The sequence below is a fragment of the Pogona vitticeps genome, chromosome 3, assembly GCF_051106095.1.
Source record: "Pogona vitticeps strain Pit_001003342236 chromosome 3, PviZW2.1, whole genome shotgun sequence".
NCBI lineage: Eukaryota > Metazoa > Chordata > Lepidosauria > Squamata > Agamidae > Pogona > Pogona vitticeps.
In genome coordinates, this window is record NC_135785.1 from 64,637,606 (window position 1) to 64,665,218 (window position 27,613).

General features: G+C 38.6%; 1 protein-coding gene across 2 annotated transcripts in view; it reads left to right on the plus strand.

Moving 5' to 3' along the window:
* Positions 1-27,613, plus strand: part of ATRNL1 (attractin like 1) — a 695,100-nt gene that overhangs the window by 308,863 nt on the left and 358,624 nt on the right. For both annotated transcript variants that reach the window (XM_020779948.3, XM_078389598.1), the window contains exon 25: positions 27,099-27,160. In XM_020779948.3, coding sequence (XP_020635607.2) covers positions 27,099-27,160 — 62 coding nt within the window. The remainder of the gene's footprint in view (positions 1-27,098; positions 27,161-27,613) is intronic.

Genomic DNA, 27,613 nt, shown 5'->3' on the forward strand with positions numbered 1-27,613 from the left:
GCCTCCCAGGATTGGCCCAAGATATTTTGTTGCCTTAGGTGGAGAAGCAAATGGCACCCATTTAAATCACATGTGTAACACCGAAAGCCAGAATATCAAGGTATTTTGCTGCATGAGGCAGAAAATCCTAGTCTCCTTTCTCCATTTCTAGAAGTTGAAAGAAATGTAACACTAATGAATTGAAGAACTAACATTTGTTGCCAAAAATCTGCAGCTTGGGCAGGTTTATCTGTTTAAAGTTATATCTGATACTGTAGTTGGCAAGCTCTTTATACATATCCCTGGGAGTAGGGTTTTGTTTGGGAAAACAGCAAATGCTTTTCTTAAACAGAACAGCAGCTTGTAAACAGAATATATTCTAGCAGCATTTCATTTCATTTTGTTTTTTTTTCAAATTTCATATCATAAAGAGTCAGTTAAAGACTGAATACAAATCCCATTTAGTTACAAAGAGGGAGGTTCTGATCTTGTTGAAGTACTGGCAATACACTTTTGGAATGTCAATAGGGCTCTTGTACATGTCTGTGAAACATTATGCAGTGTTACATTACCCTTCCTTGAACTGCAGCACTGATGTTCTGGCATCTTTCAATCAGAGATTATGTTCAAGTGGACATCTCAGGTTTCTAGATTTTTAAATTAATGACTCTGGTATTTCCTCCCAGGGGCTGCCTTAGATATATTCCTACCTCTTTGTGAATTTAAGAATGTACAAAAATCCCATGGGTTTGAAATAAAACATTCATGTAATGTACCTACAATATGTAAACATATGTAAAGTGTTTCCTCTTGCATCCTCCCTCATTTAACAATGTTGCTTTGCTGTGGAGCTTTTGCCCAGCATTGCAGAAAAGATACAGACACATGAACTAGTGTTAGAATGTCTCTGTCCAGTTGCTAGCCCCTTAGTCTACACAGTGTAGCATAATCAACAGAGTGACAGAATAGGACTCAGAGGAGCTAGGCTCAAATATGATGGCACTTGTAAAACCACTTCTTAAATATCTCATTTACCTTGAAATCCCTGTTAGGGTCACTGTATGGTGGTTCTAGTTCAACAGTACGTAACACAGACGCTCAGTCCCAACTAGAGTAGACCCAGTGAATGAACTGTTAAATGATGAGTCAACATTTATGCACACCCTGTTAATTCCATGGGTCTAGTCTCATTGGGCATATCAGCTGGAACCAGGCTAATGACTTTTGCTGTTACTGAGAACATAACGGTGATCCTTGAATGTAAGTATGACAATCTCCTCACTGCAGGAATGAGGTTCCCTGAATCATCCACACATTGATTTTTCCAGCAAAAGAGTGTAATTAACTACATGGCTAAATTAAATTGCTCCACAGACTTGTTCCTTCATAAGATGTAAGGCAGGACTGTATTTTAGAACTGGTGTCAATAATTGATGCTGCTTGTCACATAGGTCTTTCTGAACATGATAGCTAACTCCTTAGCAATCTTGAAAGTATGGCTGTCCTATCATTTCCTATTCCTTTAATTCCTTCTTACAATCATAGCTGAATTCCTGTTGCATGACTATGCAGGCATAACTGCAGTGTTGTTCACAGAATCACACAATAGATAGCACAATTGCATGATCTATGTTGTCTAGCTGTAATGCCTGGCAAAATTATACCTGCATAACTTCACATCATGTGGTGATGAATTGGATTTCAGCCATAGAAAGAGATCAACCCAGCTTTGCCCTCCCACGGCTATTCTCAGGTTGAACACCTTTTCCCTTGCTTATAGGTCACAGACTTCAAACTCCCAAATGTATCTGTGTTTTCTTGTTAAATATTATCATGATTTTTGTTTGCTCATATCTGCAATAACCTTCTATACATTTCATTCATTGTTTTAGCAATGGAGTTTTGCTTCCTCTCCTCCTCCCTGCAACTTCCTGTATCCCAACATTTATTCCATAATCTCTCCAAATAGATTTGCAGGGTGGTGAAGAAATTTATTTTACCAGCTACACCTATTCTGCACTGTTGGATGTAACCCTCTGTTCTAGATTCTGCATAGACATTTTTCCATAGACATATTGGCTGGAAATAATCCTTTTAGGGAAAGAATGTAACTAACTATGCAGCCAAACTAAATTCTTCTTTCTATAAACCTGTGTACTGTAAGGTTTAGAAGCAGAATCAATTATGCATGCTGATGCAACACCAGTGGCATAATCTTCAGCAGTGAATTGTCACTAGTTACAAAATTAGTTTAGGCATTTTCTGTTGTGTGATGTTATGTCTGATATAAAATGCCTATTCTGACTTCTCAGTGCATTTCAGTTCATCACTGAGTAACTCTACCAACATTATGCCAGTAGAAATATGCACTAGGATTCCAGGCAACAAATGTAAAAGTAAAAAGAGTAACCCCTACTGTATCCAAGAGAACTTTCTTAATTTGCTCCAGCTCTTTAAATTTATCTGTGATTTTTTCTTTGTGGGGAACGTCTCCTGCATGCCGTCTTGTACAATAGAGACAGAAACTAGTCCTCCAGTGTGCTTTGAGTACTGAACTAATATATTGATGCTAATGGGAGTTTCTTGGTTCTTTTCATAGTCTACTGACAATTGATCCCCAATGGGTGTTGTATAGCTTACTAATACTCCCTATCAATCATAGGCTACAAGAAACACTTCAGTTTACATGGCCTTGAATCAGATGACCCAATTCTGTTCAGCCGGTGGAATTTGCAAGGAACCACCCTTGAAGGTGTAGTAATGTTGGGGCAAGGAAATGGTGAATTTATCTTCTGTTAGACATGTCAGAGAGGAGTTAGACAGTAAACCTCATTGGCAAAATAAAATTTTTAAAATTTACCCTGTCTATTTATGTTATTTATTTGTTTATTATTGATTTTGTCCAATAAGAATTTATTTTATTTATTATTGGATTATTATTTATAATTTATTTATTATTGGGTTTTGTCCTCCCCCTTAAGAGTTTATGCCATATAGTTTTATTCTGAGGCAGTATCTTTCTTCATAGATCAGACATAGGTCACATCATTATTTTTTAGGCCCCATTGGCCCAAGGAGCATTGTCGAAGCAACAGGAATAATGAAAAAAGAAGTGGTTTTTACATAAAACATGTTGAGGGCTCCAAAATGCCCCACAAAACCAAAACCAAAAACTAAAAATGAATATCTAGAGAATTCTGATTTTGATTTTAAAATCTTGAAGGGTGTTTTCTCTCCATTTCCTGGCCAGGTGGAGAAAATTAAATTCGGGGGGGGGGGGAGGAATTGAGCCATGGGCCTACCAAAGTTGCTCATCTTTAATACAGATGATCTTGGGCCTTCAGGCCTTCCTGAGATTTTAAATTTGAACAAACCTTCTGTTCAAAATTATCCTAAAATAAAAAAAAGATTTGCTTGTAGGTTCTTACAAAATCCAAATGCAGATTTTTAATACCCGAGGGTGGTTTGTTTTGTGCTAGTAACCAAGCTGATGATATTCAAGGACTATTAATCTCTCCAACATGTGCAGTGGCATAGATTTATTATACTGTTTATTTTCACTGGCTCTATTTCTTAATAAGCTAATGCAATCTAGTAGTAAATCTGCCAATCATAGGTCAGGACACTCTTTTAAAATCAATTCTTCCCAGATGGCTTATAGTGGTATTTGAACACCAGATGGAAAAATGTTTGTTCAAACCGTTCATAGAAGCAGAGTTCTAGGTTAGTCAATTCTTTTATTGAATCAGTGAAACATTACAAATAAGGCAGTTTGCAAGTTCTGCAGAACTTTCACCAGGCAAAGAAGAAGTTGAAATTTAAACAGGAATTTACCAAACTGGTGCAGATGGGGTCATCATGTCTCATACAGTTGGATTGTCAGGAAGACAAAATGGAGTTGGCCATGATTCTGTCATGATGATTTCAACAGAACTTAGAAGTATGCCTTATATATAGTTTTTAATGATTCAAACAAGGTATTGCCTGATCCAGAACTTTGTTTCTTTAAATGGATTATATGTATCTGCTTTTCACATAAAGTAAATTTACATGAAGCAAACTTACATTCTCTGAAAATTTATCTTAAACTTAAAGTGTGATTGAACATGTATTTTTAAGTAGATTGCAAAATTGTTAGACTAAAACATAATTGTGGAAACAAAATATATGATACTGCATACTGCCTATATTTTATCCATGGGGCCCACTGATTATGGAATAAAGAGATTTAGCACCTTTGGGACAACATCTGGTTGAAGAAAATGTTTTTTTGAATGGAATGTAGCAATTTAGGTGTGGTTTCCTTTTGCATGTTCCTCACACCTCAACTATGGTTCATCTGCTGTTTGGTGTAGGGAAATGAGAACAAATGATAGAGAGGGAGCTTTCACATCAGTTCCTGTGCAGTAGTTTTCAGTTGAGCTAATTTATGCTTTTTAACTATTGAGTAATGAAGGAATGCAAGCTCAAATGATGTACATACAAATCTAGATTACTCATTAGAATTATACCAAGATACTGGATTGGCTGCAGAAGATGCACAGTTCTCCCTTTATACACTGCTCTCCAAAGCATACTCCTTTGTATACAGCTTGAGCATCTCAAAATAAACCTCTGTCTGAGAACCATGTTTTAATAGAACTCTTTAAACAGAATTAGCACTTTTATTATACAGTGTTCTTCTTCTGCCTTATTAGGCTTGTAATATATAATAACAATCACAACAGTCTCACTTGATTTACTAGCAGAATATGGTAATCATGATCTTCTTTTCTTTCTTAAAATACACCTACTGTACTAATCCACTTAAAATGCCCTAGGTGTGACAAGAAGGAGAAAGACTGTGAGTGTTGGGTGTGTGAAAAATTCCAGAGGAAATGGGTGCAACACAAAGACCACAAAATGTATTTGTATAGTAGGCTGCTAGAAGCAAATATGATAGGCTGGACCTCCATGTAATCTGGTACTCCAAGATGTTTTCAACTTATTCTCGAAGGCTTTCACGGCCGGGATCTGATGGTTGTTGTGGGTTTTTCGGGCTCTTTGGCCGTGTTCTGAAGGTCTTCAATTTGTTGGTTAAGACCTGAAAGTCTGCAAATAATCTCATGAATATGTTAATTCAAGAACAAGCACTACAGCAAGTAGACTTTTTAATTTATTTATCCCTATAGTTCCTGTAGTTTTATAGCATTCTGTGATTCATAAAAATAACATTTGGAAAATTGCTCTCTTTATATCTAGGAAAACAGTACACTTTTCTTGGCATTTCAGAAGTGACAGGCAGATTTTGCATATAGAATTTTGATTGACTTGATATTCAATAAAAAAAAAAATAAGAAAACTGTAACATATTGTATAGCTTTCTAAGTTTATCAGCCAGCCTTTTCCAAGCTCTAAGCAAGCACAGGCAATCTGATTTTTAAATGAGCAAGTTGTATGGCTGCTGGAAAATCACAAGTGATTGTTACCACTTTTATTAGGTCAGAGCAGCAAGCCACATATTTAATAACAGTCCTGCTCTGGTAAGCCTAGACATTCTGTATTTATCCACTGTGCCAGCAAGGATAAACATTTTCAGCTTTCCACTGCACTTTAAGCACTATATTTTATGGAACATTTATAACAACTATTTTTATGAATCACAGAATGCTTTAAATACCATAGTGGCCTGTCGTACATTAAGACTGTGCCTCAAATCTGCTTCATAATAGTTTTTCTAAAGTGATTATCAATTAAGTTTTGTCTATTTATTAAATTCATATGCTGCCGTTTTGCAAACAAATGGTACCCAAGTAGGATAACACTATGCCTCAGTTGTTCAGACATCAGAGGACTGCAGACTTGGGATTCTCTGATTTGGCTGCTACTATTGCAGCTGTTTCTCAAGGTCTTGGTAAACTAAGTATCTGTGTCATGATTTTTAGTAATACATTAAAACGTTTAGTTGAAAATTAGTAAGTTAAATTTATATAATGAATTACAAAGAATGTTGGTCCTCAATCTTAAGGAATGAATAATATTTTATGAAATACAATTATATCACTTAGAAATAATTTTTTTAAAGTGAAATCCTCTTTTACTTAATATTCTAATCAAGGATATATGACTTATTTAATTAAATAAGGATGGGGCTTTGTTTTGATTTTACTTATTTATTTTGAAGATTTATATTCCACCTATAACCTATAATTTCAAGGTAGAGTACAGCAATGAAGATAATATAACAACTCAGTATTTAATCAAAAACATTTGAAACATTAAAAACTATATATATATACTTTACAACAGCTGTCTGAAGCATAATCTGCAGCGTGCTACTTTGATCCCAAAGGCCTTGGTGAATTTTTAATTTGGCACTGAATGAGGTTAATGTCAGCACCAGTCAAGCCTTCAAGGGGGGAGCATTCCATAACTGGGATGATACAGATGAGAAAGCCATTTTCCATGTTTCTATAGTGGATAATTCCCTGTAGTGATACAAAACAGATGATTCTCTGTAGCAATATATGGAGAATACCTGCATCCCAGCAATTCTTAGTAATGTGGCAGGTGTACATAGGGAGAGGCTTTCCCTCAAGTATCCAGGTTCCAAACCATGTAAGGCATATAGGTTATTATCAACACCTTGAATTTGTTCCAAAATAATATTGACAGCCACTGCAATTCTTTGAGGACCTGTTACATATCTTTGAAAGATGCTTCTGATATCAGTCCAGCTGCCAGATATATTGCACTCACTGCAATATCTTCAACAACAGCTTTATGTACTGTAGCCACATTGTCCCTGTCCCAAAATGGTGGTGGGCCAGATGAAGATGGCCCCAGACACTGCAATCTACTGTCCTCACTTCACTTCACTTTCAAGTGATTAAGATAGCTCAAGAAGTATGCCAAGGGTACATGCCTCCTGCTTCAGAGGGAATGCAATCCCATCCAGAACAAGTTGTCTAACTTCTGGATGTGGGATCCATCAACCCACAAAGCCTCCATCTTGTCAGGATTCAACTTTAGTTTATTGGCTCTGTCCCTCATTGAGCCAAATGCAGCCACTAAACTGATTCAGCGTGTGCATGGCCTCAGCAGACAACCCAACTCTAAAACTTCAAATTACCTTTCTTAGGAACTTTATATAGATGTTGAATATCATGAAGGACAGAATAGACCCCATGGTATCCAACAACTTAGTTGCCTTGGGGCTGAACAGAAATCCTCCAGTGCCAGTCTCTGGAAGTGGTCCTGAAAGTAGAAATAGAACCACAGCAAAACAGTGCCTCTTATTCCCATTCCATGGAGCCAGTCCAATATCAATGGTATCAAAAGCCACTGAAATCCAGCAGGATCAAAAGGGTAGCATTTCTCCTGTCCTTACTCTGGAGTGGTTCATCAGTCAGGATGACCAATGCTGTTTCAGTGTCAAGCCTTGCCCTGAAACCAAACTGACATTGGTCCATTTTTTTTCCTTGAAGAACATCAGAAACTGTCCAGCCATCACAAATTTAAGCATCATCCCCCCAAAGGGTATATTTTCAATAGTTCTTAGAAGCCTCTAGTTCCAGAATGCCCCTCTTCAGGAGAGGAGGCACTACTGTTTCTTTCAGTGCAACAGCCACTATTCCTTTAGATAATGTATTTACTATTCCTGGACCACCTAATCAACCATCTTGTGCTATATCTTTATTCAGTGAAATAAATTTATAGTAAATTTCATTCAAACAACAATAATAAAATATTAAATACGCAAATTGTTCATTTGGCCACACTCTTCTCATTTTAGTCATGCTGTCTTGAAAGCAGAGGCCCTGAGCTATAGGCCAGTTTAGACTCAACAAAGTGTTCTGCCCTGGCCTACGTAGACAGAAGTTTTAGTTGATTAATGGAACTATGAAAGACAGTAAAGTCAGTGTGTTCCCCTGATAGCATGTGTGACTGACCCACATTCAGAACAATGAAGCAAAGTTTAAGTGTAATTTACAGGAACATGTGTGGGGTAGGAGACGACAGAGAGAAGACAACCCTGTTGACCCATGATTGTAGCCATTATCACAAATTCATTTTACTGTATGTGTCTGACTCATTATCTTTCTGTCTGTGTGTCTTCTTGTAAATCCTATTTAAATCCTGTATTTTTCCCATCACTATGTTAATTTTTCCTTTTGTTCCACCTATTAATGACTTAATGAATAGATGTCTTAAATTTTTCAGTTATGCAACATTATTATTGTTTATTATCAGAATTGTGCACATGCTAGGCTTCATTTTATGCAGTGGCACTGCATTCATACAAAAATATTCCGTTTTACTAGCAATAGCTGTATTTCAGTGCTAGGCAGTCATTTTACCATGTGTGCGTAAGCTAGACAAGATATAATGATGTCTCCATGCTGTATAATTTTGCATCTTTAATTCCAATGTCTGTTAATTTGGGATTGAACAAACAAGTTTTTAGTTGTTGATCAAATGCTCCAGGAGCTAAGCATTACAATTTACAAAGAAATTAGAATTTACTTGTTACAATTCCTTCACTCTATCTTCCATTTCCAGGCACAATTCAGTCTGTGGTTTGTGACCTGTAGATCCAGACTACCTGAACCACTGAGCTATCCAGTAGTTCTTGAGGGAGGGTATTTCCTCATATCGGCCTCTCTAGGTTTTAAAACAGTTAGGAGAGACACTTCTTTTGATCCTGTCAGCCTCAGAGGTACATCTGGTGAGAACACAAGAGGGTGATTTTTCAATACCTGCTCTGACTCTGTAGAATTCTCTTATGGGGGTGAGTGTGCTGGCCCTTCGCTGTTGTCTTTCCACCAGCAGGCAAATACCTCTCTGTTCAGTCTGGCTATTGGAAACTGATACAGCTAGCTGATGAGAATGTGTCTTTCAGCAGAGAATGCTGCACTTTCTTCTGATGTGCTTTTAAGGTGTTTTATGTTATTTAAACATAGTGATATGTTTGATTGAGTTTTGTTATTATAACTTATTGCAGTTCCTTATGATCTTAGGGTTTTTAAAATATTTTAAATGTATTTTTAAAATTGTCTTCAGATATTTGATGATCTCATTTTCATTTATTTTAGCATCATAAACATGATTATTAATACTACTGATGCAAGAATCTTTTATAGCTGACCAAATTTTAATAGAAAAACCAACCTTCCTTCCACTAGTTAAACAACTTTGGATTGAATCTTCCTCTGGATCCATTCTTACCAATGGCATTGTCTTGTCTTCTAGGAGACAGTATAACACTGAAATGCAAGAGAACAACTAAATTGTTTTTTCACTGAACTGCAATAATTTAGCTGACACAAAAATAGCCAAGAATAGGAGAGAAACAAACAGAGGTTAGAATAATATAGCAAAAATAAGAGTGAAAGCCATATTTTTTGCTTGATGTCCTCTGTGAGATATAGACAACGATCAATGTAAGGTCGTAAGCTGTAAGTTGTTAGGCAGCAAATTGCACACAAGGCCAGAATGCTGAAAGTTCATGATAACTAAAGATATTGGAATAAGAGTACATTAAGCAGGAGCACAAAGGCTTTGGGGATGAGAACAAATCTGTTTTTTTCTCAAATAACTTGCATTGACCTGTGTGGCTCTAATGATCTTGAGAAACGGTAGACTGCACAAAATAGACATCTGCACCCCTTTTTCTTTTCTGCAACCAGCAGTGTTTTACAACTTATAGCTTCACAGTAGTGCAACTATGTTATTGTCACTGTTGTCGTTTAGTCGTGTCCGACTTTTCGTGACCCCATGGACCAGAGCACGCCAGGCCCTCCTATCTTCCACTGCCTCCCAGAGTTGTGTCAAATTCATGTTGGTTGCTTCAATGACACTGTCCAACCATCTCATCCTCTGTTGTCCCCTTCTCCTCTTGCCTTCATACTTTCCCAACATCAAGGTCTTTTCCAAGGAGTCTTCTCTTCTCATGAGATGGCCAAAGTACTCGAGCCTCAGCTTCAGGATCTGTCCTTCCAGTGAGCACTCAGGGTTGATTTCCTTTAGAATGGATAGGTTTGTTCTCCTTGCAGTCCAGGGGATTCTCAAGAGCCTCCTCCAGCACAACAATTCAAAGGCATCAATTCTTCGGCAGTCAGCTTTCTTTATGGTCCAGCTCCCACTTACATACATCACTACAGGAAAAACCATAGCTTTGACTAGTCGGACTTTTGTTGGCAAGGTGATGTCTCTGCTTTTTAAGATGCTGTCAAGGTTTGTCATCACTTTCCTCCCTAGAAGCAGGCATCTTTTAATTTTGTGGCTGCTGCCACCATCTGCAGTGATCATGGAGCTCAGGAAAGTAAAATCTGTCACTGCCTCCATATCTTCCCCTTCTATTTCCCAGGAGGTGATGGGACCAGAGGCCATGATCTTAGTCTTTTTGATGTTGAGTTTCAGACCGTTTTTTGCACTCTCCTCTTTCACTCTCATTACAAGGTTCTTTAGTTCCTCCTCACTTTCTGCCATCAGAGTGGTATCATCTGCATATTGGAGGTTGTTGATATTTCTTCCGGCAATCTTAATTCCGGCTTGGGATTCCTCCAGTCCAGCCTTCCGCATGATGTATTCTGCATATAAGTTAAATAAACCGGGGGACAATATACAGCCTTGTCGTACTCCTTTCCCAATTTTGAACCAGTCAGTTGTTCCATATCCAGTTCTGTCTGTTGCTTTCTGTCCCACATATAGGTTTTTCAGGAGATAGATAAGGTGGTCAGGCAGTCCCGTTTCTTTAAGGACTTGCCATAGTTTGCTGTGGTCCACACAGTCAAAGGCTTTTGCATAGTCAATGAAGCAGAAGTAGATGTTTTTCTGGAACTCTCTGGCTTTCTCCATAATCCAGCACATGTTAACAATTTGGTCTCTAGTTCCTCTGCCCCTTTGGAATCCAGCTTGTACTTCTGGGAGTTCTCAGTCCACATACTGCTGAAGCCTACCTTGTAGGATTTTGAGCATAACCTTCCTAGCGTGTGAAATGAGTGCAATTGTATGGTAGTCGGAGCATTCTTTGGTACTGTCTTTCTTTGGGATTGGGATGTAGACTAATCTTTTCCAGTCCTCTGGCCACTGTTGAGTTTTCCAAACTTGCTGGCATATTGAATGTAGCACTTTAACAGCATCATCTTTCAAGATTTTAAATAGTTCAACTGAAATGCCATCACCTCCACTGGCCTTGTTGTTAGCCAGGTTTTCTAAGGCCCACTTGACTTCACTCTCCAGGATGTCTGGCTCAAGGTCAGCAACTACATTGTCTGGGTTGTCCAGGATATTCAAATCTTTCTGATATAATTCCTCTGTGTATTCTTGCCACCTCTTCTTGATGTCTTCTGCTTCTGTTAGGTCCCTTCCATTTTTATCCTTTATCATGTCCATCTTTGCACAAAATGTTCCTCTAATATCTCCAATTTTCTTGAACAGATCTCTGGTTTTTCCTTTTCTGTTATTTTCTTCTATTTCTTTGCATTGTTCATTTAAGAAGGCCCTCTTGTCTCTCCTTGCTATTCTTTGGAAGTCTGCATTCAATTTTCTGTAACTTTCCCTATCTCTCTTTATTTTGTTTCCCTCCTCCTCTCTGCTATTTCTAAGGCCTCGTTGGACAGCCACTTTGCTTTCTTGCATTTCCTTTTCTTTGGGATGGTTTTTGTTGCTGCCTCCTGTACAATGTTACGAGCCTCTATCCAAAGTTCTTCAGGCATTCTGTCCACCAAATCTAGTTCCTTAAATCTGTTCTTTACATCCACTGTGTATTCATAAGGGATTTGGTTTAGATTATACCTGAGTAGCACAGTGGTTTTTCCTACTCTCTTCAGTTTAAAGTTCAATTTTGCTATGAGAAGCTGATGATCAGAGCCACAATCAGCTCCAGGTCTTGTTTTTGCTGACTGTATAGAGCTTCTCCATCTTTTGCTGCAGAGAATATAATCAATCTGATTTTGATATTGCCCATCTGGTGATTTCCATGTATAGAGTCGCCTCTTGTGTTGTTGGAAAAGAGTGTTTGTGATGACCAGCTTGTTCTCTTGACAAAACTCTATTAGCCTTTGCCCTGCTTCGTTTTGAACTCCAAGGCCAAACTTCCCTGTTGTTCCTTTTATCTCTTGACTCCCTACTTTAGCATGAGAAGAACATCTTTCTTTGGTGTCAGTTCTAGAAGGTGTTGTAAATCTTCATAAAATTGTTCCGTTTCAATCTCCTCAGCAATGGTGGTTGGTGCATAAACTCTCTCTCTCTCTCTCTCTCTCTCTCTCTCTCTCTCTGTGTGTGTGTGTGTGTGTGTGTGTGTGTATTTTTGCTTGGTGGCTGGGAATGATCTTACCTGATGTTAGTAGAGCTTCGGTGCCTCTATCTGATTATAGTTTAAAATATTTCACCTGCCTTGTCACTGTATAGTTGTTTGGTAATTAAGAAAAAAGCTCCAAAGATACTATGTGCCATCAAGTCATTTGTGATGTGTGGTAACTACATAAATTACTGACCTCTAGGATGTTATATTATTAAAAGCTCTACTGAGGTCTTGCAAGCCAATTTCATCTCATGCTGTCTTCCTGCTGCTTCCCTCCTTCTTAGCAAAATTGTCTTTTCCATTAAGTTTTGCTCAGGTCTTGCAAACTAGCAACTGTGGCTTGCTCTTTTGAGACAATCTGATTCATATTTAGGTCTTCCTCTCTTCCTACTACCTATCACCACCTTCCCCAGGAATTTTCTAGTCAGATCTGTATTTTTGTTATATGTTCAGATACCTACAGTTGACTCATTTAGCCGTAGTGAGAATTCAGTCTTGACTTGATTGAGTAACTACTTTTCTGCCTTTCTGGCTGTCTGTGGTATTTATAATGTTCTCCTCCAACATCACATTTCAAATGAGTTGAGCTTTGTCTCTGCCTTTCTTCATTTTCTTTTTTCCCCACATAGTATTCATGATTTTGTCCTCAGCTTCCAGTGACAATTTTTTCTAATGCCAACCTCTCCTGCCCCTAATTTATATGAGAGGTTATAGAGTGATATATTCTCGGAGGTTGTTCTTCCTGACGTTACACCAGTCTCTGTGGCCGGCATCTTCAGAGGACTGGAATAGAAACACTGTCCATACTCTGTTGCTGTTTGTTGGATAGTTGAGTATTTATAGCTGTGGGAACAGCTTTTGTCCTTTTCAGGACATAGAGTGATAGAGGGAGTATGTTTCTCCATTTTATGTGTTGCACTTACACCTTTGCTTCACCATTTCTTAAATCCCCAAAACACCCTTCAAAATATTTTGGCACAGAGTGACTACAGACACATCCCAGCTGTTCTATTGCTAGCAGAAAAAAGGATGCCAAGGTTTATATAAGAAAATGCAGCCTGAATGTTGATAACACCAATGACAGTAGTCAAGATGGTCTACAGATACCCACTTGTGCTCACTGCCATTCAAAAAGTGATACCATACAAGGGAAAACCTTCAATAAATTTGTACAGTTTCCCTTTAAAACCATGTAGGATAATGGTGATCCTTGCATTCTAAGACAGATGTATTTTAACTGGTAACCAAATATTAAGGGAACAGAAGTTCTGTGACCTGTAAAAAGGAGACACATTTTTATGGTAGCCTCTCACTTGTTATTTTTATCTCAGCTCATAATATTACTTCCCTTTCAAATAATGTGTTTGTTGTTCTTATTAGCTAGTTCATACACCACATCTCATTTTAGGCACAAAATAGGGAGATTGTCATTTGTTCATCTTAATGAAAAGGTTGGGAAGGACCACAGGGACATTCTTCCTCCATTAGCTGTCTTGACTCTTGTACTAAATAGACTAGAAAGTTGTATCAATCAAAAAGGATGTTTTCTTTTTGCTCAGCAAATGAAAGCAAAGGATTGACAATGAAATGAGTTAATTTTTACTCTCCATCAGTAGGAAATGCTTCTACAACACAACACGCGTTTGGGCTCTGTGGGAGTACGTAATTTATCTGGAAAGAAATGCAATTACAGTTTTGATGATACTGTAAGAAGTAATAATTTTATAGAGTTTAAGTATCCATATCAGCATTCTCCAGGCAGTTTTACTTTGCATTATGCCTGACCGTATCATATTAAAAATGTCACTAGAGTTCTGTGATTACTAGTAAAAGGTAAAGGTTACCCTTGACATTTAGTCCAGTTGTGTCTGACTCTAAGGCGCGGTGCTCATCCCCGTTTCCAAGTCATAGAGCCAAGCCATAGAGCCAGCGTCCGAAGACAGTTTCCATGGTCACGTGGCCAGCACAGCTATACACAAAACCATTACCTTCTCACTGATAAATGGGTACCTATTTATCTACTCACATTTTACATGCTTTCAAACTGCTAGGTTGGCAGGAGCTGGGACAAGCGACGGGAGCTCACTCATCGCATGGATTCCATCTTACGACTGCTGGTCTTCCGACCTTGCAGCACAGATGCTTCTGCGGTTTAACCTGCAGCAGCACCACATCCCTTTTAATTGATTATTAGACCCTCTGCTAAACTTTTCCGGTGCTTCTTAAATATTTTTTCTATTTGTAATTTATTAATTTATTACAAATGAAAGAATGTAAATAATGAATGTGGAAGAAACCATGTTCTAGTCTCATAATACACTGGAAGAAACACAATTTTTAGTGAAGGGAAAGTAAAATAAAAACATCATTATCTTGAATTTAATCTTACTTTATTTTAGAATATAGTTTTGGTCATTTTGTGGGTTTTGGTAGTAACAGTGCTTATCTCATTCATAATCTCTGCAGATCTGCCTCATTCTATCATTTTGGTTTGCAGTCAGGTATCACCTGTTCCCACCTGCATTCTTGTTTCAAAGTTCAACATTATTTTATCTCAAAATAGCCACCCAGTATTCTTTTGATAAACTAACATTTATAAAATGTCCTCATATTTCATAATGGATAAATTGATACTAATGGATAAATGTTTGACTCTTTGTGGCCTGAAAGCTTTAAGTGGCTAACAGCTCTTGTATATAGATATACATAACTGTGAGGCACATGAGAGTTGTTTTGAGAGAAAACAGAACTTACATACTACTTTTATAGATTTTATACAAAATCCCAGGACTTTCTATAGTAATCAGAGGTAAACACAACAAACATGTTACAGAAATCCTGAACTAGAAGGATTTGCTTTTTTTTTTTTTTTTTTAATTGAATTTGATTTAAAAGGCTCTCTTTCTTGTAACAGTCTGTGTGTAGAAGATGGCTGCCTGAACATTGGTCTGTTCTTCATCTATAGAGGGTCTCCATCTAATTTAAAAGTATTTTTTTTCCAAATTGTATGGAGAACCTCCACAGATAACAGAAGCTTCATTTTCTCCCCACCCCATATTTTCATTAAACTACTGCAACATGTGTGCTGTTAAATTATTTTAGCACAATTTTCTTCTTTCAAGCTGCATAGTGTAATCCAGTACCCAAAGTGTCATGCTTTAAAACAGTAATTTGTGTCTTGCTTTATTTCTTTTGCCCTGTTCAAATGGTACAGAAGCAAATAAAATACATCTCAGAAAATATGCATTTCTGCAGTTATTTCTGAGCTGTTTTAGTATTCAAAACAAACAGCAAATGTTGCTAAAATAAAATAAAATGATACACACCAAGTCCGGTGCTATTCTGATTCATTTTGATCTTCCATATCCTAGTTATTGCAGGAATTCTTAAGACATTGTAGATAGACAATTTGATGATGGGAGTGCTGTTTTGTTTATTTGTTTTTTAAATCAAGTTCAGTTGCAAAAGTGCATTTTTGTTGTTCAATATTTTATTTTGTTCTTCATATAGGTATCTCGTCACACTAGTGAGAAAGGTAGGAAGAGAGCAGTGGAATGGAAGTTGACATTTCAATTCAATTAGGAAAATGCAGATAACCAAATCTAAACAGAACAGCCAACCATAGTTTGCATTAACCATAGCTATTGAACAAGCCAGTATCTGACTTGCCCATAATCATGCTGGTGACATGGATTCATTAAATTTATTAGATGCTTTTGTCTAAGAAAGTCATTATCTGAACACTCTTAAAATATAAAAATGTGAAAAATGAAAACAATGAAAACAAAGGTGTACACAGATCTCTCTCACTCAGATTCTTATTGTGCACTTGAGGGAAAATTGCTGCACATGAGCCTTACAAGTATATATCTGTCAACATAAAAGAACTCAGAGCAAGCCATTTGTTACTATGACCATGAATAGACTGCCATTTAGGACATTACCCATCTCACTACATTGCAATATATTTGTATTTGAAGAACAGCTAGCTGGGTAGCTCAGAGGTTGGGAGTTTGATTAACCTCTGGGCCTCTAGAGAAAAAAGCCAGCCTGTGTTGCCATGGGCAAGCTACACAATCCCCGGAGCATCCCAAGGAAAATAAGTATTAACCACTTCTGAGTATTCTATACATAGGAAACCCTGGAAAAGGTCGCCATAAGTCAGAATTGACTTGGCAGCATTTTATTTGAACTCAGTATTGTACCCACGGTTTCATGGGAAGTGCTATCCATGAAGCATATCACTAGGACATTGCACAATTGGTTTCATTGAAGACACACAGCTGATTGTGCAATTTAATTGTGCAATTCCTTACTGCCATGCATAATGCTTATCATATATCAGCATGAAAATGTACACATTCCCTGCATGAAAAAAATTGTCCAATATATCCCTTACTTATTTATTCATTCAGTGTACCTTCTTTATCCCAGGACTCCGATCCAAAACAGCTTTCAAAGTAACTAAAAAAGAGGTATCATTAAAAAACAGTAAATGACAAAATTACAAAAAATATATATAATTAAATCTTTATATTATTAAAAACATAATTACAACTAAAAGACTTTAAAACATTTTAGTTACAATCTTTAAAAATAATGTACATTAAAAATGAAAGAGTTACTATTGTTTCTCCTCCACCATCAATAGATCACTTTCTGCTCCAAATGTTTTGTAGTTTTCCAAGGCAAACACATCACTATATCATTGCTCTTTTTCTTTGGCTGTTTGAAGATGTAATACATGGAATATTGTTGCATCCTCTGAGATTTTCTGTTACTCTCAACCAAACACAGCTAATAGATCCACCACCGACATGGTATTCTCCCTCAGACAATTGCAGGAGAAATGCAGGGAACAACAACAGCCACTCTTTGTGGCCTTCATAGATCTCACAAAGGCCTTTGACTTGGTTAGCAGGGAAGGCCTTTTAAAAATACTTCCCAAGATTGGATGTCCACCTCAACTCCTTAACATCATCAGGTCCTTTCATGAGGAAATGAAGGGCACCGTAGTTTTTGATGGCTCAACATCAGATCCCTTTGACATCCGAAGCAGGGTGAAACAAGGCTGTGTCCTCGCGCCGACCCTGTTTGGGAACTTTTTTGCTGTCATGCTGAAGCAGGCCTTTGGAAGTGCAACAGAAAGTGTCTATCTCCGGACTAGATCAGATGGAAAGCTCTTTAATCTCTCTAGATTGAGAGCAAAGACCAAAGTCCACCTGAAATGCATGCGGGACTTCCTCTTCGCCGATGATGCAGCTACTGTTGTCCACTCTGCTGAAGACCTCCAACAACTAATGAATCGTTTTAGCAAGGCCTGCCAAGACTTTGGAATAACAATCAGCTTGAAGAAAACACAAGTCCTGGGCCAGGGCGTGGACTTGCCTCCCTCTATCACTGTCTTCACGCAAGAATTGGAGGTTGTTCATGACTTTGTTTACCTTGGCTCAACAATCTCTGACACTTTCTCCCTAGATGTTGAGCTGGATAAACGCATTGGGAAAGCACCTACCATGTTCTCTAGACTCACAAAGAGAGTATGGCTTAATAAGAAGCTGATGGCATACACTAAAATCCAGGTCTATAGAGCCTGTGTCCTGAGCACACTCCTATACTGCAGTGAGTCCTGGACCCTTTGTGCACGGCAGGAGAGGAAGCTGAACACCCTCCATATGTGTTGTCTCCGATGCATTTTTGGTATCACCTGGCAGGACAAAGTTCCAAATAGAGTAGTCCTAGAACGAGCTGGAATTTTTTAGCATGTATACATTACTGAAACAGCGCTGTCTATGTTGGTTTGGGCACGTCGTGAGAATGGCTGATGGTCAAATTCCAAAAGATCTCCTGTATGGAGAATTAGTGCAGGGAAATCACCCCAGAGAGAGACCACAGCTGCAATACAAGGACATCTGCAAGTGGGATCTGAAGGTCTTAGGAATGGACCTCAACAGATGGGAAACCTTGACATCTGAGCGTTCAGCCTGGAGGCAGGTGTTGCATCATGGCCTCTCCCAATTTGAAGAGACACTTGTACGGCAGGCCGAGGCAAAGAGGCAGTCCCAAAATGAGCAAAACCAGGGAGCTAGACAGGGAATAGATTGGATTTGTCTTCAGTGTGGAAGGGATTGTCACTCTCGAATTGGCCTTCTCAGCCACACCAGACGTTGTTCCAAGTCCTCCGTACAGAGCACGATACCATAGTCTCTTGAGACTGAAGGATGCCTGCTATTAATCAAGCACAATCCTAAAGCTCCTTCCATCTCTGTACATCAAGAATATATTTCACTCAATGTGGCAGAAGTTCCACTGCACCTATCTCCTATGGTGTCACTCATTTCTTGAGGGAAGGTGGAAGGCTACATCTAGTCATACAATATATGGGGCCACAGATAAAAGGGTCACAGTTATGCATAGATGTGTGGACACTCTCGATGCTTCATTTTTACTCCATGTATATATTCAGGGGTACAATCAAAATTGTCATCTATATGCCTACAGTTGCTACAGGCTACCAACAGGAAGATTACTTACTCCTAGTTCTGCTGGTTAGAACTGATGTCAACTGCAATCCAGAAACATCTGGAGGACCACATGTTGCCAACCCTGATTTAGATAGTGGATTGAAGCAGGCCTCTGATATTTAGATATTGTAAAAAGGCATAGGGAATCTCAGTGGTTAGATGTGAGTTTCCTAGCTTAGGTTGGTATACAAGCTATACCTGATTCTAGAGAAGAGTACTGTGATCTTAGTGACACGTCTTTTGTTTGATAATGTTTGGATTCCCTTAAGGCATTTTATGTGGGTCCACTTTGGAAAAGTGCCTACAGAGTTTAGCTCATTCAAAATGCAGCAGCCAGTTTTGAAATTAGAGCTATATACTGGGACAGTGTCATAATGTGAGTCTGTTCTGTGCCGTCAACTGACTTATCATGACCCTAATAGGGCTTTCAAGGTAAGTGAGATATTTAAGGAATGGTTTCACCAGTTCCGCTCCCCCAATGGATTTCCATGGCCAAGAGGGGATTTGAACCTTGTTCTCCTACTCTTAGTCCATCACTCTATCCACTATACCACACTGGGAATCCACATAGTCTCATCCTACTGGTGAACAATTGTACATTTCCAAATAAATATTTTGCAATAAACAAATATACAAACAATGATATTTGCTAGTAAAATTGCATCATTTAGTCGATACAGGGATATTTAACTAATTTAGAATAGTAATGTTTGCATAATTATTGCATTATCATAGCAGTATAGTACTTGGTATCACTTAGAGGATCACATTGAAAAACAGATTATCAAAAATATGAAAAATACAGTTCCTAAAATTTTATGGGCAGCAGCATTTCTATTTACTATATATTATATATTTGTCTAATAATTCTGATACCAGGAAGCATGAGGTAACTGCATATATCCTTTTTTTAGCAACTTTTTATTTTTTAACTACAAGGGATAGGGTAGGGACTACAAAAGATATAAGGAAGTGGGAGGGGAAGGAAAAAATATAGAGGGTAGGAGAGCACAAAATATACAATCATCCAATCTTTTCATATTTCAATAAGAAAATCAACTCTCTACTTTTTCCCATTTGATTGCCCTCCAAATATCAACTTATAATTATATTTAAATTAAGTCTATGTTACTCCAACACTATCAGGATATCGAGACCATTTATAAAATACATCCCGTCTTTCAAGTTCCTTCTGCCTTAGACAATCTTCCAACACATCTACAAATATATCCATTTCTGTCACTTCCCATTTTTTTTTGGTACTCTCCTTAGAAGAAAAACATAGATCCCAGACTCTAATCCAGTTTTTAACATAACCATTTCTGACTGTGATGGTGTCTGAATAACACACTGGGTTATTCTTCTTCCCATCTATTTTATCTGGTGTGGCAGTCAATACCAACAATTCAGGACTTAATACAGTTTCATTTAACTGCTGTTTAGTCTCTGGTAAATCCTCTTTCATCAGATCTTCCATCTGACTGAGATGTTCATTTACCTGCTGGAATCCTGTTATTATTATCTTTTGTTAACCTTCCATTCTATGTCAGAATTTTGTTCCCCTATTCCCATATTTTGGGTTTGGACAGACAAGAGATTTTTTCATCTCAGTACTGTATCTTTCTTTTGGCCATAAGCCAGCTTGCTAATTAAGAAACCGTTTCACTTTTGATAAAGCAAGCTGGTAAGTAAAGCTCACCGCTACTTTTCTTCTTTCGGCCACTAATTTCTCTTCACCTTAATAGTATTCATTCATAGTTCAGAGGTTTCCACTTACTTTATTACTGTATGTTTCCAATGCTGTGTTATTTGTTCTTCTTTCCTCAGAGAGTGGGGGGGATGGAGATGCTCACAGCTATTCTGCCAAAATGGCTCCTGCACCAATCTGTGCTCAGGTGACTTTCCAGAGGAAGAAATACTGGGCTGCTGCCCAATTTTTCTTCTTTCTGATGCTCACCAGCTTTTCAGGGAGACATCTCCTGATCTCTCCTTCGACCCCCCCCCATTTTTAGAGGGGCCTCAGATCGGGCTGTTCCAGCTTTCCTGGGAGCTTTCCCTGGGGTTGCTGGCAGCGCTGCGACAAAGCTCCACCTTCTCCAGGTATATATCCTTAATGATTGTAACCCAGTAGTAAGATACAGCTAGAGTGGGCCCACTGATTGAAGAGAATTGATGGGTCAACATCTGTGTAAATTTCATTGATCCTACAGGCCTATTTTTGTTATGACTTACTGCAGGATTTCACCCTGCGTTTTACAAACCTAAAAGGATAAACTTTTTTTTTGACACATGTACATGTAGCCATTGGAGATATAAAATAGGAAGATAGCACATAACAGCAGCTGAAGCTGGCCATTACTATACCAGGCATAGTTATATATTTAAACCATACAGTGGAAATCCTGTTGCTTATCATAGCAGGCTGCACTAGAGTATTTGTATTGAATCCATAGGGATTTGGTAAGTCAACTCTTCTGTAAGTTTTATTAATTCTAATTGGCCTACTCTACTTGTGACTTACTACACAACACTAAAGGAAGCCACAATGGAGCAAGCCCATTTGAATCAATAGAACTGACAGAATTGACTTACCAAATCCCCGCTGATACTGAGCAACAGGATTTCAGTCTATGTATGTTTCTCCTGCCTCTGCCATTACCAAGTGGTTCTTACCATTCATAATGCCAGCTGATTAAGAATCACATGCACAACTGCTATGTGCCTTAGTGTATTTTCCTGGATGATGATCTTACAAGTTTAAATATATTAAACAACAGAACACCTCCTTATGTCTGGAGTGAACCTTCTGAACAAGGTATTCCATTTAATATCTACAAATATTTGTGTATGCATGTGTGATACACAGTACCTATGCAGCAGTTATTCGTTAGTTGTTAATTTGTTTTTGTTGTGATTTGACAATCATGTATTTATCCAATTTGGAAATAAATGAGATACAGGGGAAATATTTATGACAATCATTTGTAATCAGCAGACCTGAGGTTATTGATTGCAATAGCTTTTCTTGAGAGTAATTGTGTAATGAGGTACAACTAAAATGAATACTGACACTGTAAGTGAAAATAATTACCATTATGAATAATATAAAGCCTTCTTCAACAAATTGTGTTTTATTGGTGCCATTATAGAAACAGCTCTGTTGAAAATAGCTTATAATTTCACTTCTGTGCTAGATTGTTCCTGGTAAAACCAGTGCTTTGAAAAAAACCCAGTGGTTTAAGTCCTACAGCCTGTACATATGATTTATACCTTGAGTTCAATTAGCACAAAGTGGTTTCTTCTAACTAATAGCAAACCTTCAGATTCTTAGGTGGGGGTGGTCTTCATAATTTCATTTATGATACATTAATTTATTTCCTTGCTTGACTGGCCCTGTAAGATTCTGTTGCATTTGACAGCAAACTGTGGAAATGGAAGTTATTAAGAAAAACATTTTGGCTGAAATCCTATTATTATTTTCTCCCCATGAACAGTGGTGCAATCATGGATGTCATGGTAGCTAATTGAGGCTAATTAACAAGGTGCAGATTATAAAGTCAAGTCTTGCTGCCTGGTTGCTTGCCTCCTTGAGTGATTAGCTTGCAACTAGGCACATGAGTGTTATCTTGTTAGGCACCGCAACATCTGTGACTGTGTGTGTGTGTGGGAAAGCTAGCAGGATTTTGGACATTTAGCGCTTATCATAATCAGGACCCTTCTGGGGGAAAATACCACCGAAATGAAGTGCACAAGTAAGTGAAATATTTACACACATGATTGGCATCTTGAAAAGCCAAAACTATGCTAGCAAATATGCCACTGTAGGAAATCCAAGGGGTATAAATAAATGCCTAGAATTAGAACAGTTGGTTGTAATACGCAGGGACAAGGGAGTTCTCAGAGACTATCAGCTTTAAGTGGAAATGTGCTTCTGTAAGCAGTTTTTTGAGGTCTTATGTGCAAGGTTTTTTGATAGTACAACTATTGAAAATTCTGCATATAAAGTGCAAAACAGTTAACAAGATTGACTCCAGGGATATAATTAGCTGATGCAGATTTTTTTTAAAAAACCCTCAAAACAACCTGAAATATGTTCTGAAGGTGGATTTTTTTTTTTTTTGCAAACAGAAGGATAGTGAAGATTATTCCACCTTTTTCTAAACAGCTAGGCCTCCTGTAACTGAACAATTTTGATAGCCAAGATTATCCTTACCAATCATCACTCCAAAAATTATTAATGTCAATCATCTGTATAATCCATTCCTTCAGTGCAGTAGTGGAATTTCCTGAAGATGGGCTGATATATGCAAATCAGTATGAAAGGGGAACATACAGTGGGGTCTTGACTTGAGAACTTAATCCGTATTGGAAGGCGGTTCTCAAGTCAAAAAGTTCTCAGGTCAGATCTGCATTTCCCATAGGAATGCATTGAAAACCATTTGATCCGTATCTGCTCTTTTCCGTCCATAGAAACTAATGGGAAGCTGCTATTCTGCCTTCGACCACTAGAGGGGGATATTTTGTTTCTTTTTTTCTTAGGTCAAGAAAGGTTCAGAGAAGGCAGGGAAAATACAGTCTCCCAATCCACTCTCTAAACGCTGGGAGGAGTGAGGAAGCAGACAGGCACCCTTTTCACTGGCCAACAGTTAACTGAAAGTTCAAATTTTGCACTTTCCCTGCCTCCCACGTGGTTTTTTTTCAGTTATTAACTCAAATCTAAGTATGTAAGTCAAGTCAATATTTTCCTATGAGAGTGGTTCTTAAGTCAAAATGTTCTTAACTCGAGCCGTTCTTAAGTCAAGACCCCACTGTACATGGAACGAATTCACTTGTACCTATGGGTTTGATTTCTCACTTAGCCTTTCACAGGTGTGTAGTCCCTAGATGGGTCATGCTGTTAGATTTAAATGCTTTGCAAGCTTCTTGCTCCTCATTTAAAACAGAAAATCGTCAAATGATACATATTTGGAATTGCTGAATTTATTCTACTTAATTCATAGTTCATCATCAGATTAAGAATTTTAATTAAACCTCCTGAAATGTGTTCTTGAGCCAGAACTGTTCTTTTCCTGCTGCAAATGTAACCCCCCCCCTTGCCTTCCCATATCCTTGAATGATTTTGCTGCACTTTTCCTGTTCTGTTTTCTGGGTTCTCTCCAAAATGTCTTCCAAATCTAGTTTCTAAAGTACCTGTTATTTCTGTTCTGAGTTAAATGTATTGAATCTGACTTAGATTTGTATTTAGTGTCCCTTTAGCTCTGACTAAGCTTCAGGTGCTCAGGGAAAATGCCTTTGAGCAGGTAGTGTCGCATCTATTCAAGTTAGATCAGGTCAGGTCAAGTGTCCCTAAGGAAAGTTTGGAGAAATTAGGAGGGGCATGGGTGACTCCCAATGGATCTTCCTGGCTGGAACTTTCTCCACTCCCAGTGTAGTTACAGAACTGGGTTTTCTTAGCAAACAGGAAGCGATATGAAGCCTTGCACAGGCTGGCAAGTCCTGTTTCCTCTTGCCCTTAAGGAAATGCTCATTAGGCTCATTAGAAAGAAACTGAGTTTGGCGGTGGACAACATTGGCAATTATAGGCCTGTTGAGAGGGTGGTGGCTGATCAGCTTCAGCCCCTCTTGGATGAAACTGATGCCCTGGATCCATTTCAGTCAGGTTTCAGGCCATGCCACGGCATGGAAACGGCATCAGTCGCCCTGCTGGATGACCTACTTAGGGAGGCTGACAGGGACAAAATGTCCTTGTCCTCCTTGATATCTCAGCCACCTTTGATTCCATCGATTACGGTATCCTCCTGGGGAGGCTCTCTGAGTTGGGGATTGGTGGCCTTGCCCTTGCTTGGCTCTGGTCCTTCTTGGAGAACCATCCTCAGAGACTCCAGCTTGGGGAAAATGTTTTGGCCCCACGGCCCCTCAATTGTTGGGTTCCAGAGGGTTCGATCATTTCCCAAATGCTGCTTAATATCTATATGTGGCCACTGGGGCAGGTCAGCCGGGGATGTGGAGCTTTGTGTCACCAATATACTGATGACACCCAGCTCTACATCTCTTTTTCCCCCATCTGCAGTGGATGCTGTTCCATCCCTTGGGCGCTGCCTGGAAGCCATCCTACAATGGATGCAGTCGAATGGACTGAGGTTGAACCTGGACAAGACAGAGGTCTTGCAGGTGGATAGCCCCGATGTCAGTGGTTTGGGGAATTCCCTCTCTTTTTTTGGGGGGGGTGATTTACACCACAAAGAATTCAGTTCACGGTCTGGCAGTCCATCTTTACCTGGTGTTTACCATGGAGACCCAGGTAGCATCCAACTTCAGTCTGTCCATTTACATCTTTGGCGGATCACCCAGCTGCGTCGCTATCTAGACGCGGGGGCACTCACCACACTGGTCCATGCACTCATAGTCTCAAGAATAGACTACTGTAAGGCTCTCTATTTGGGGCTTCCTTTGAGACTGATGCAAAAGCTTCAGATGGTCCAGAACACAGCTGCCAGGTTATTAACAGGGGTGAAAAGATTTCATCATATTTTCCCACCCTGGCCATCTTACACCTATCCGCTTCCGCATCGATTTCAAGGTGTTAACTATTACATATAAAGTCCTAAACGGTTTAGGCCCTCAATACCTGGCAGAGCACCTTCTTCTGCCCGTATCAACTGTTCCAATCAGGCTGGGCGGCTGAGGGGCCTAACACCAAGAGGGATCTGAAGGGAAAAAACTAAAAATTGGGCCTTGTCGGTAGTGGCCCCTCGTCTCTGGAATACCTTACCTTCAGAGATCCACCTGGCCCCTTGCTTAGGGCCTACAAGACCAACCTGAAGACATGACTATACAGGCAGGCTTTCCCCACTGCCATCACCTAGCCCATTTCTTTCATTTTTTCCCTCTTTTTCTTTTTCCATCTTGGACTCTTTGATTCATTCAGATTTTACCTTTAGTTTATTTTTTTTATGATTTATTTATTTATTTATTTATTTATTTGTTTGTTTGTTTGTTTGTTTGTTTGTTTGTTTGTTTGATTTTTACCCCACCCCTCTAGACCATGTTTACTTTATGTAAACTGCCCAGAGTAGAAACGTTCTAGATGGGTGGTATATAAATTTAATAAATAATAAAATAAATAAATAAATATTGTACTATCTCCCTGAAGAAATCTAGCTTTGTTATTTAAAAGGCCCTTGCCTAGTACTATCCCCACTGGCTACGGAGAGCTTGTAGAGACAGAGGTACAGATGTGGACTTTTCTGAGTCTGAGGATAGTGGGGAGCCAACATCATCTGGTAGTGAGGCCATGGGGGGGGAGTATGAAGATTTCTCCAAGCAAACTATTTCCCCACCAGATGCCTCCTTGATGTATCTTTGAGTTATAGACTCATGCTATCATATTTCCAGTGTGTTCACCTGCTAATTTGTATTTCAAATGCTGGGCTCAGTTTGATTATTAACATGCCTCTTCTATGTTGTATCATGAGGTTTAGAAACCTGTGTGTGTTGTACGCAGTAGACAGAGGAAGCAACCATGTTGACAAATAATGCAGGAAATGCTTCAGGAATGGAAGGGCAGATTCATATTCTTTTCTGTTGTCTAGATGATGTAAAATCCATGTGAATCAGCGCACAGTCTTTTCCTCTGATCTGTAGTTTTTCCTCCACAGTTTATGCTTCTCTCTTTTTTTGGAATAAAATGCATTCCCAATGGTTTAGACAGTGGGATCACTTGAACCGATGTGGAGATATTCACATCGAGGTTTGTATTCTATTTGAAACCATTCTGGCTGGCCACAGCAATAGTGAAAGAGGCAGGGCAGTGGGGAAACTGGCTGCCTTTTGAATCCGCTCGTCTCTACACCTGGTGCCAGGGTCTGCTTGTTTTAACCTTCCCTTTTCTTTCTTTTCATTTCTTTTTCTTTTAAAGGCTCTCTGCTGTAGCACTAGGACAGGTGACTGAAATGAGATTGGGGGGGGGGAGGAAATTGGCATTGAGAAAGTTTAAAGGCAAGCAAGGATCAAGCCAACAGGTACCAGGTGTGGAGAGGAGAGGATTCAAATAGTTAACAAGCTGCATACAAGTCTAAGTGTTAATATATTTCCCTGTCTCAGCTGATTCCTTTGTGGTTCACTGAAGCCAATCAACCTGAGGAAACCTGACTTACTGGGTGTGACCTCATGGCACATTTATTCATATTTTCCCTGCTGTGTAGTCATACCCTGACTTGGTTATACTTCTTGACTTTGACTATTCTGATTTAATTTAACTGATTGCACAGTGTACCTTTTCTTAAAATAATCTTTTTTCCCTCTCCCAGATCGCCTTTTCACAACACAATACCATCATGGACCTGGTGCAATTTTTTGTTACATTCTTCAGGTAATATTTCCAGACTCAATAAATCTACAATATATGACACATGTTATAACAGAAGGTGAATGTTCTAACCGTTTTAAAACTATTTCATTAAAAAAATTATAGAATTCAAAAATCTGTTATGGATTTTAAAATCTATTTATAAACCTCTTACTTTTATATCTATTATTTTAACATTTGTTATAGAGATCGTATTGTGCATGATTCTCCTGCATGCAATCTACATGTCCTGAAGTGACAAAATGTTGTGATTAGTGATTAGCTGTATCTGTATTGAATGTTTTCCTGCTATATTTAAGGTTCAATTTTTTTCCCCAAAACAATTTGCCACCCAGTTATTGGTGGAAGATTTTATTGTATTTAAATTCTATTTTGTTGGTCACAGTTCACTCCTGAAACATCAGATATGGTTTCTTTTGTTTTAAATCATTGGTCAAAATCCTATTAGTTACTGAG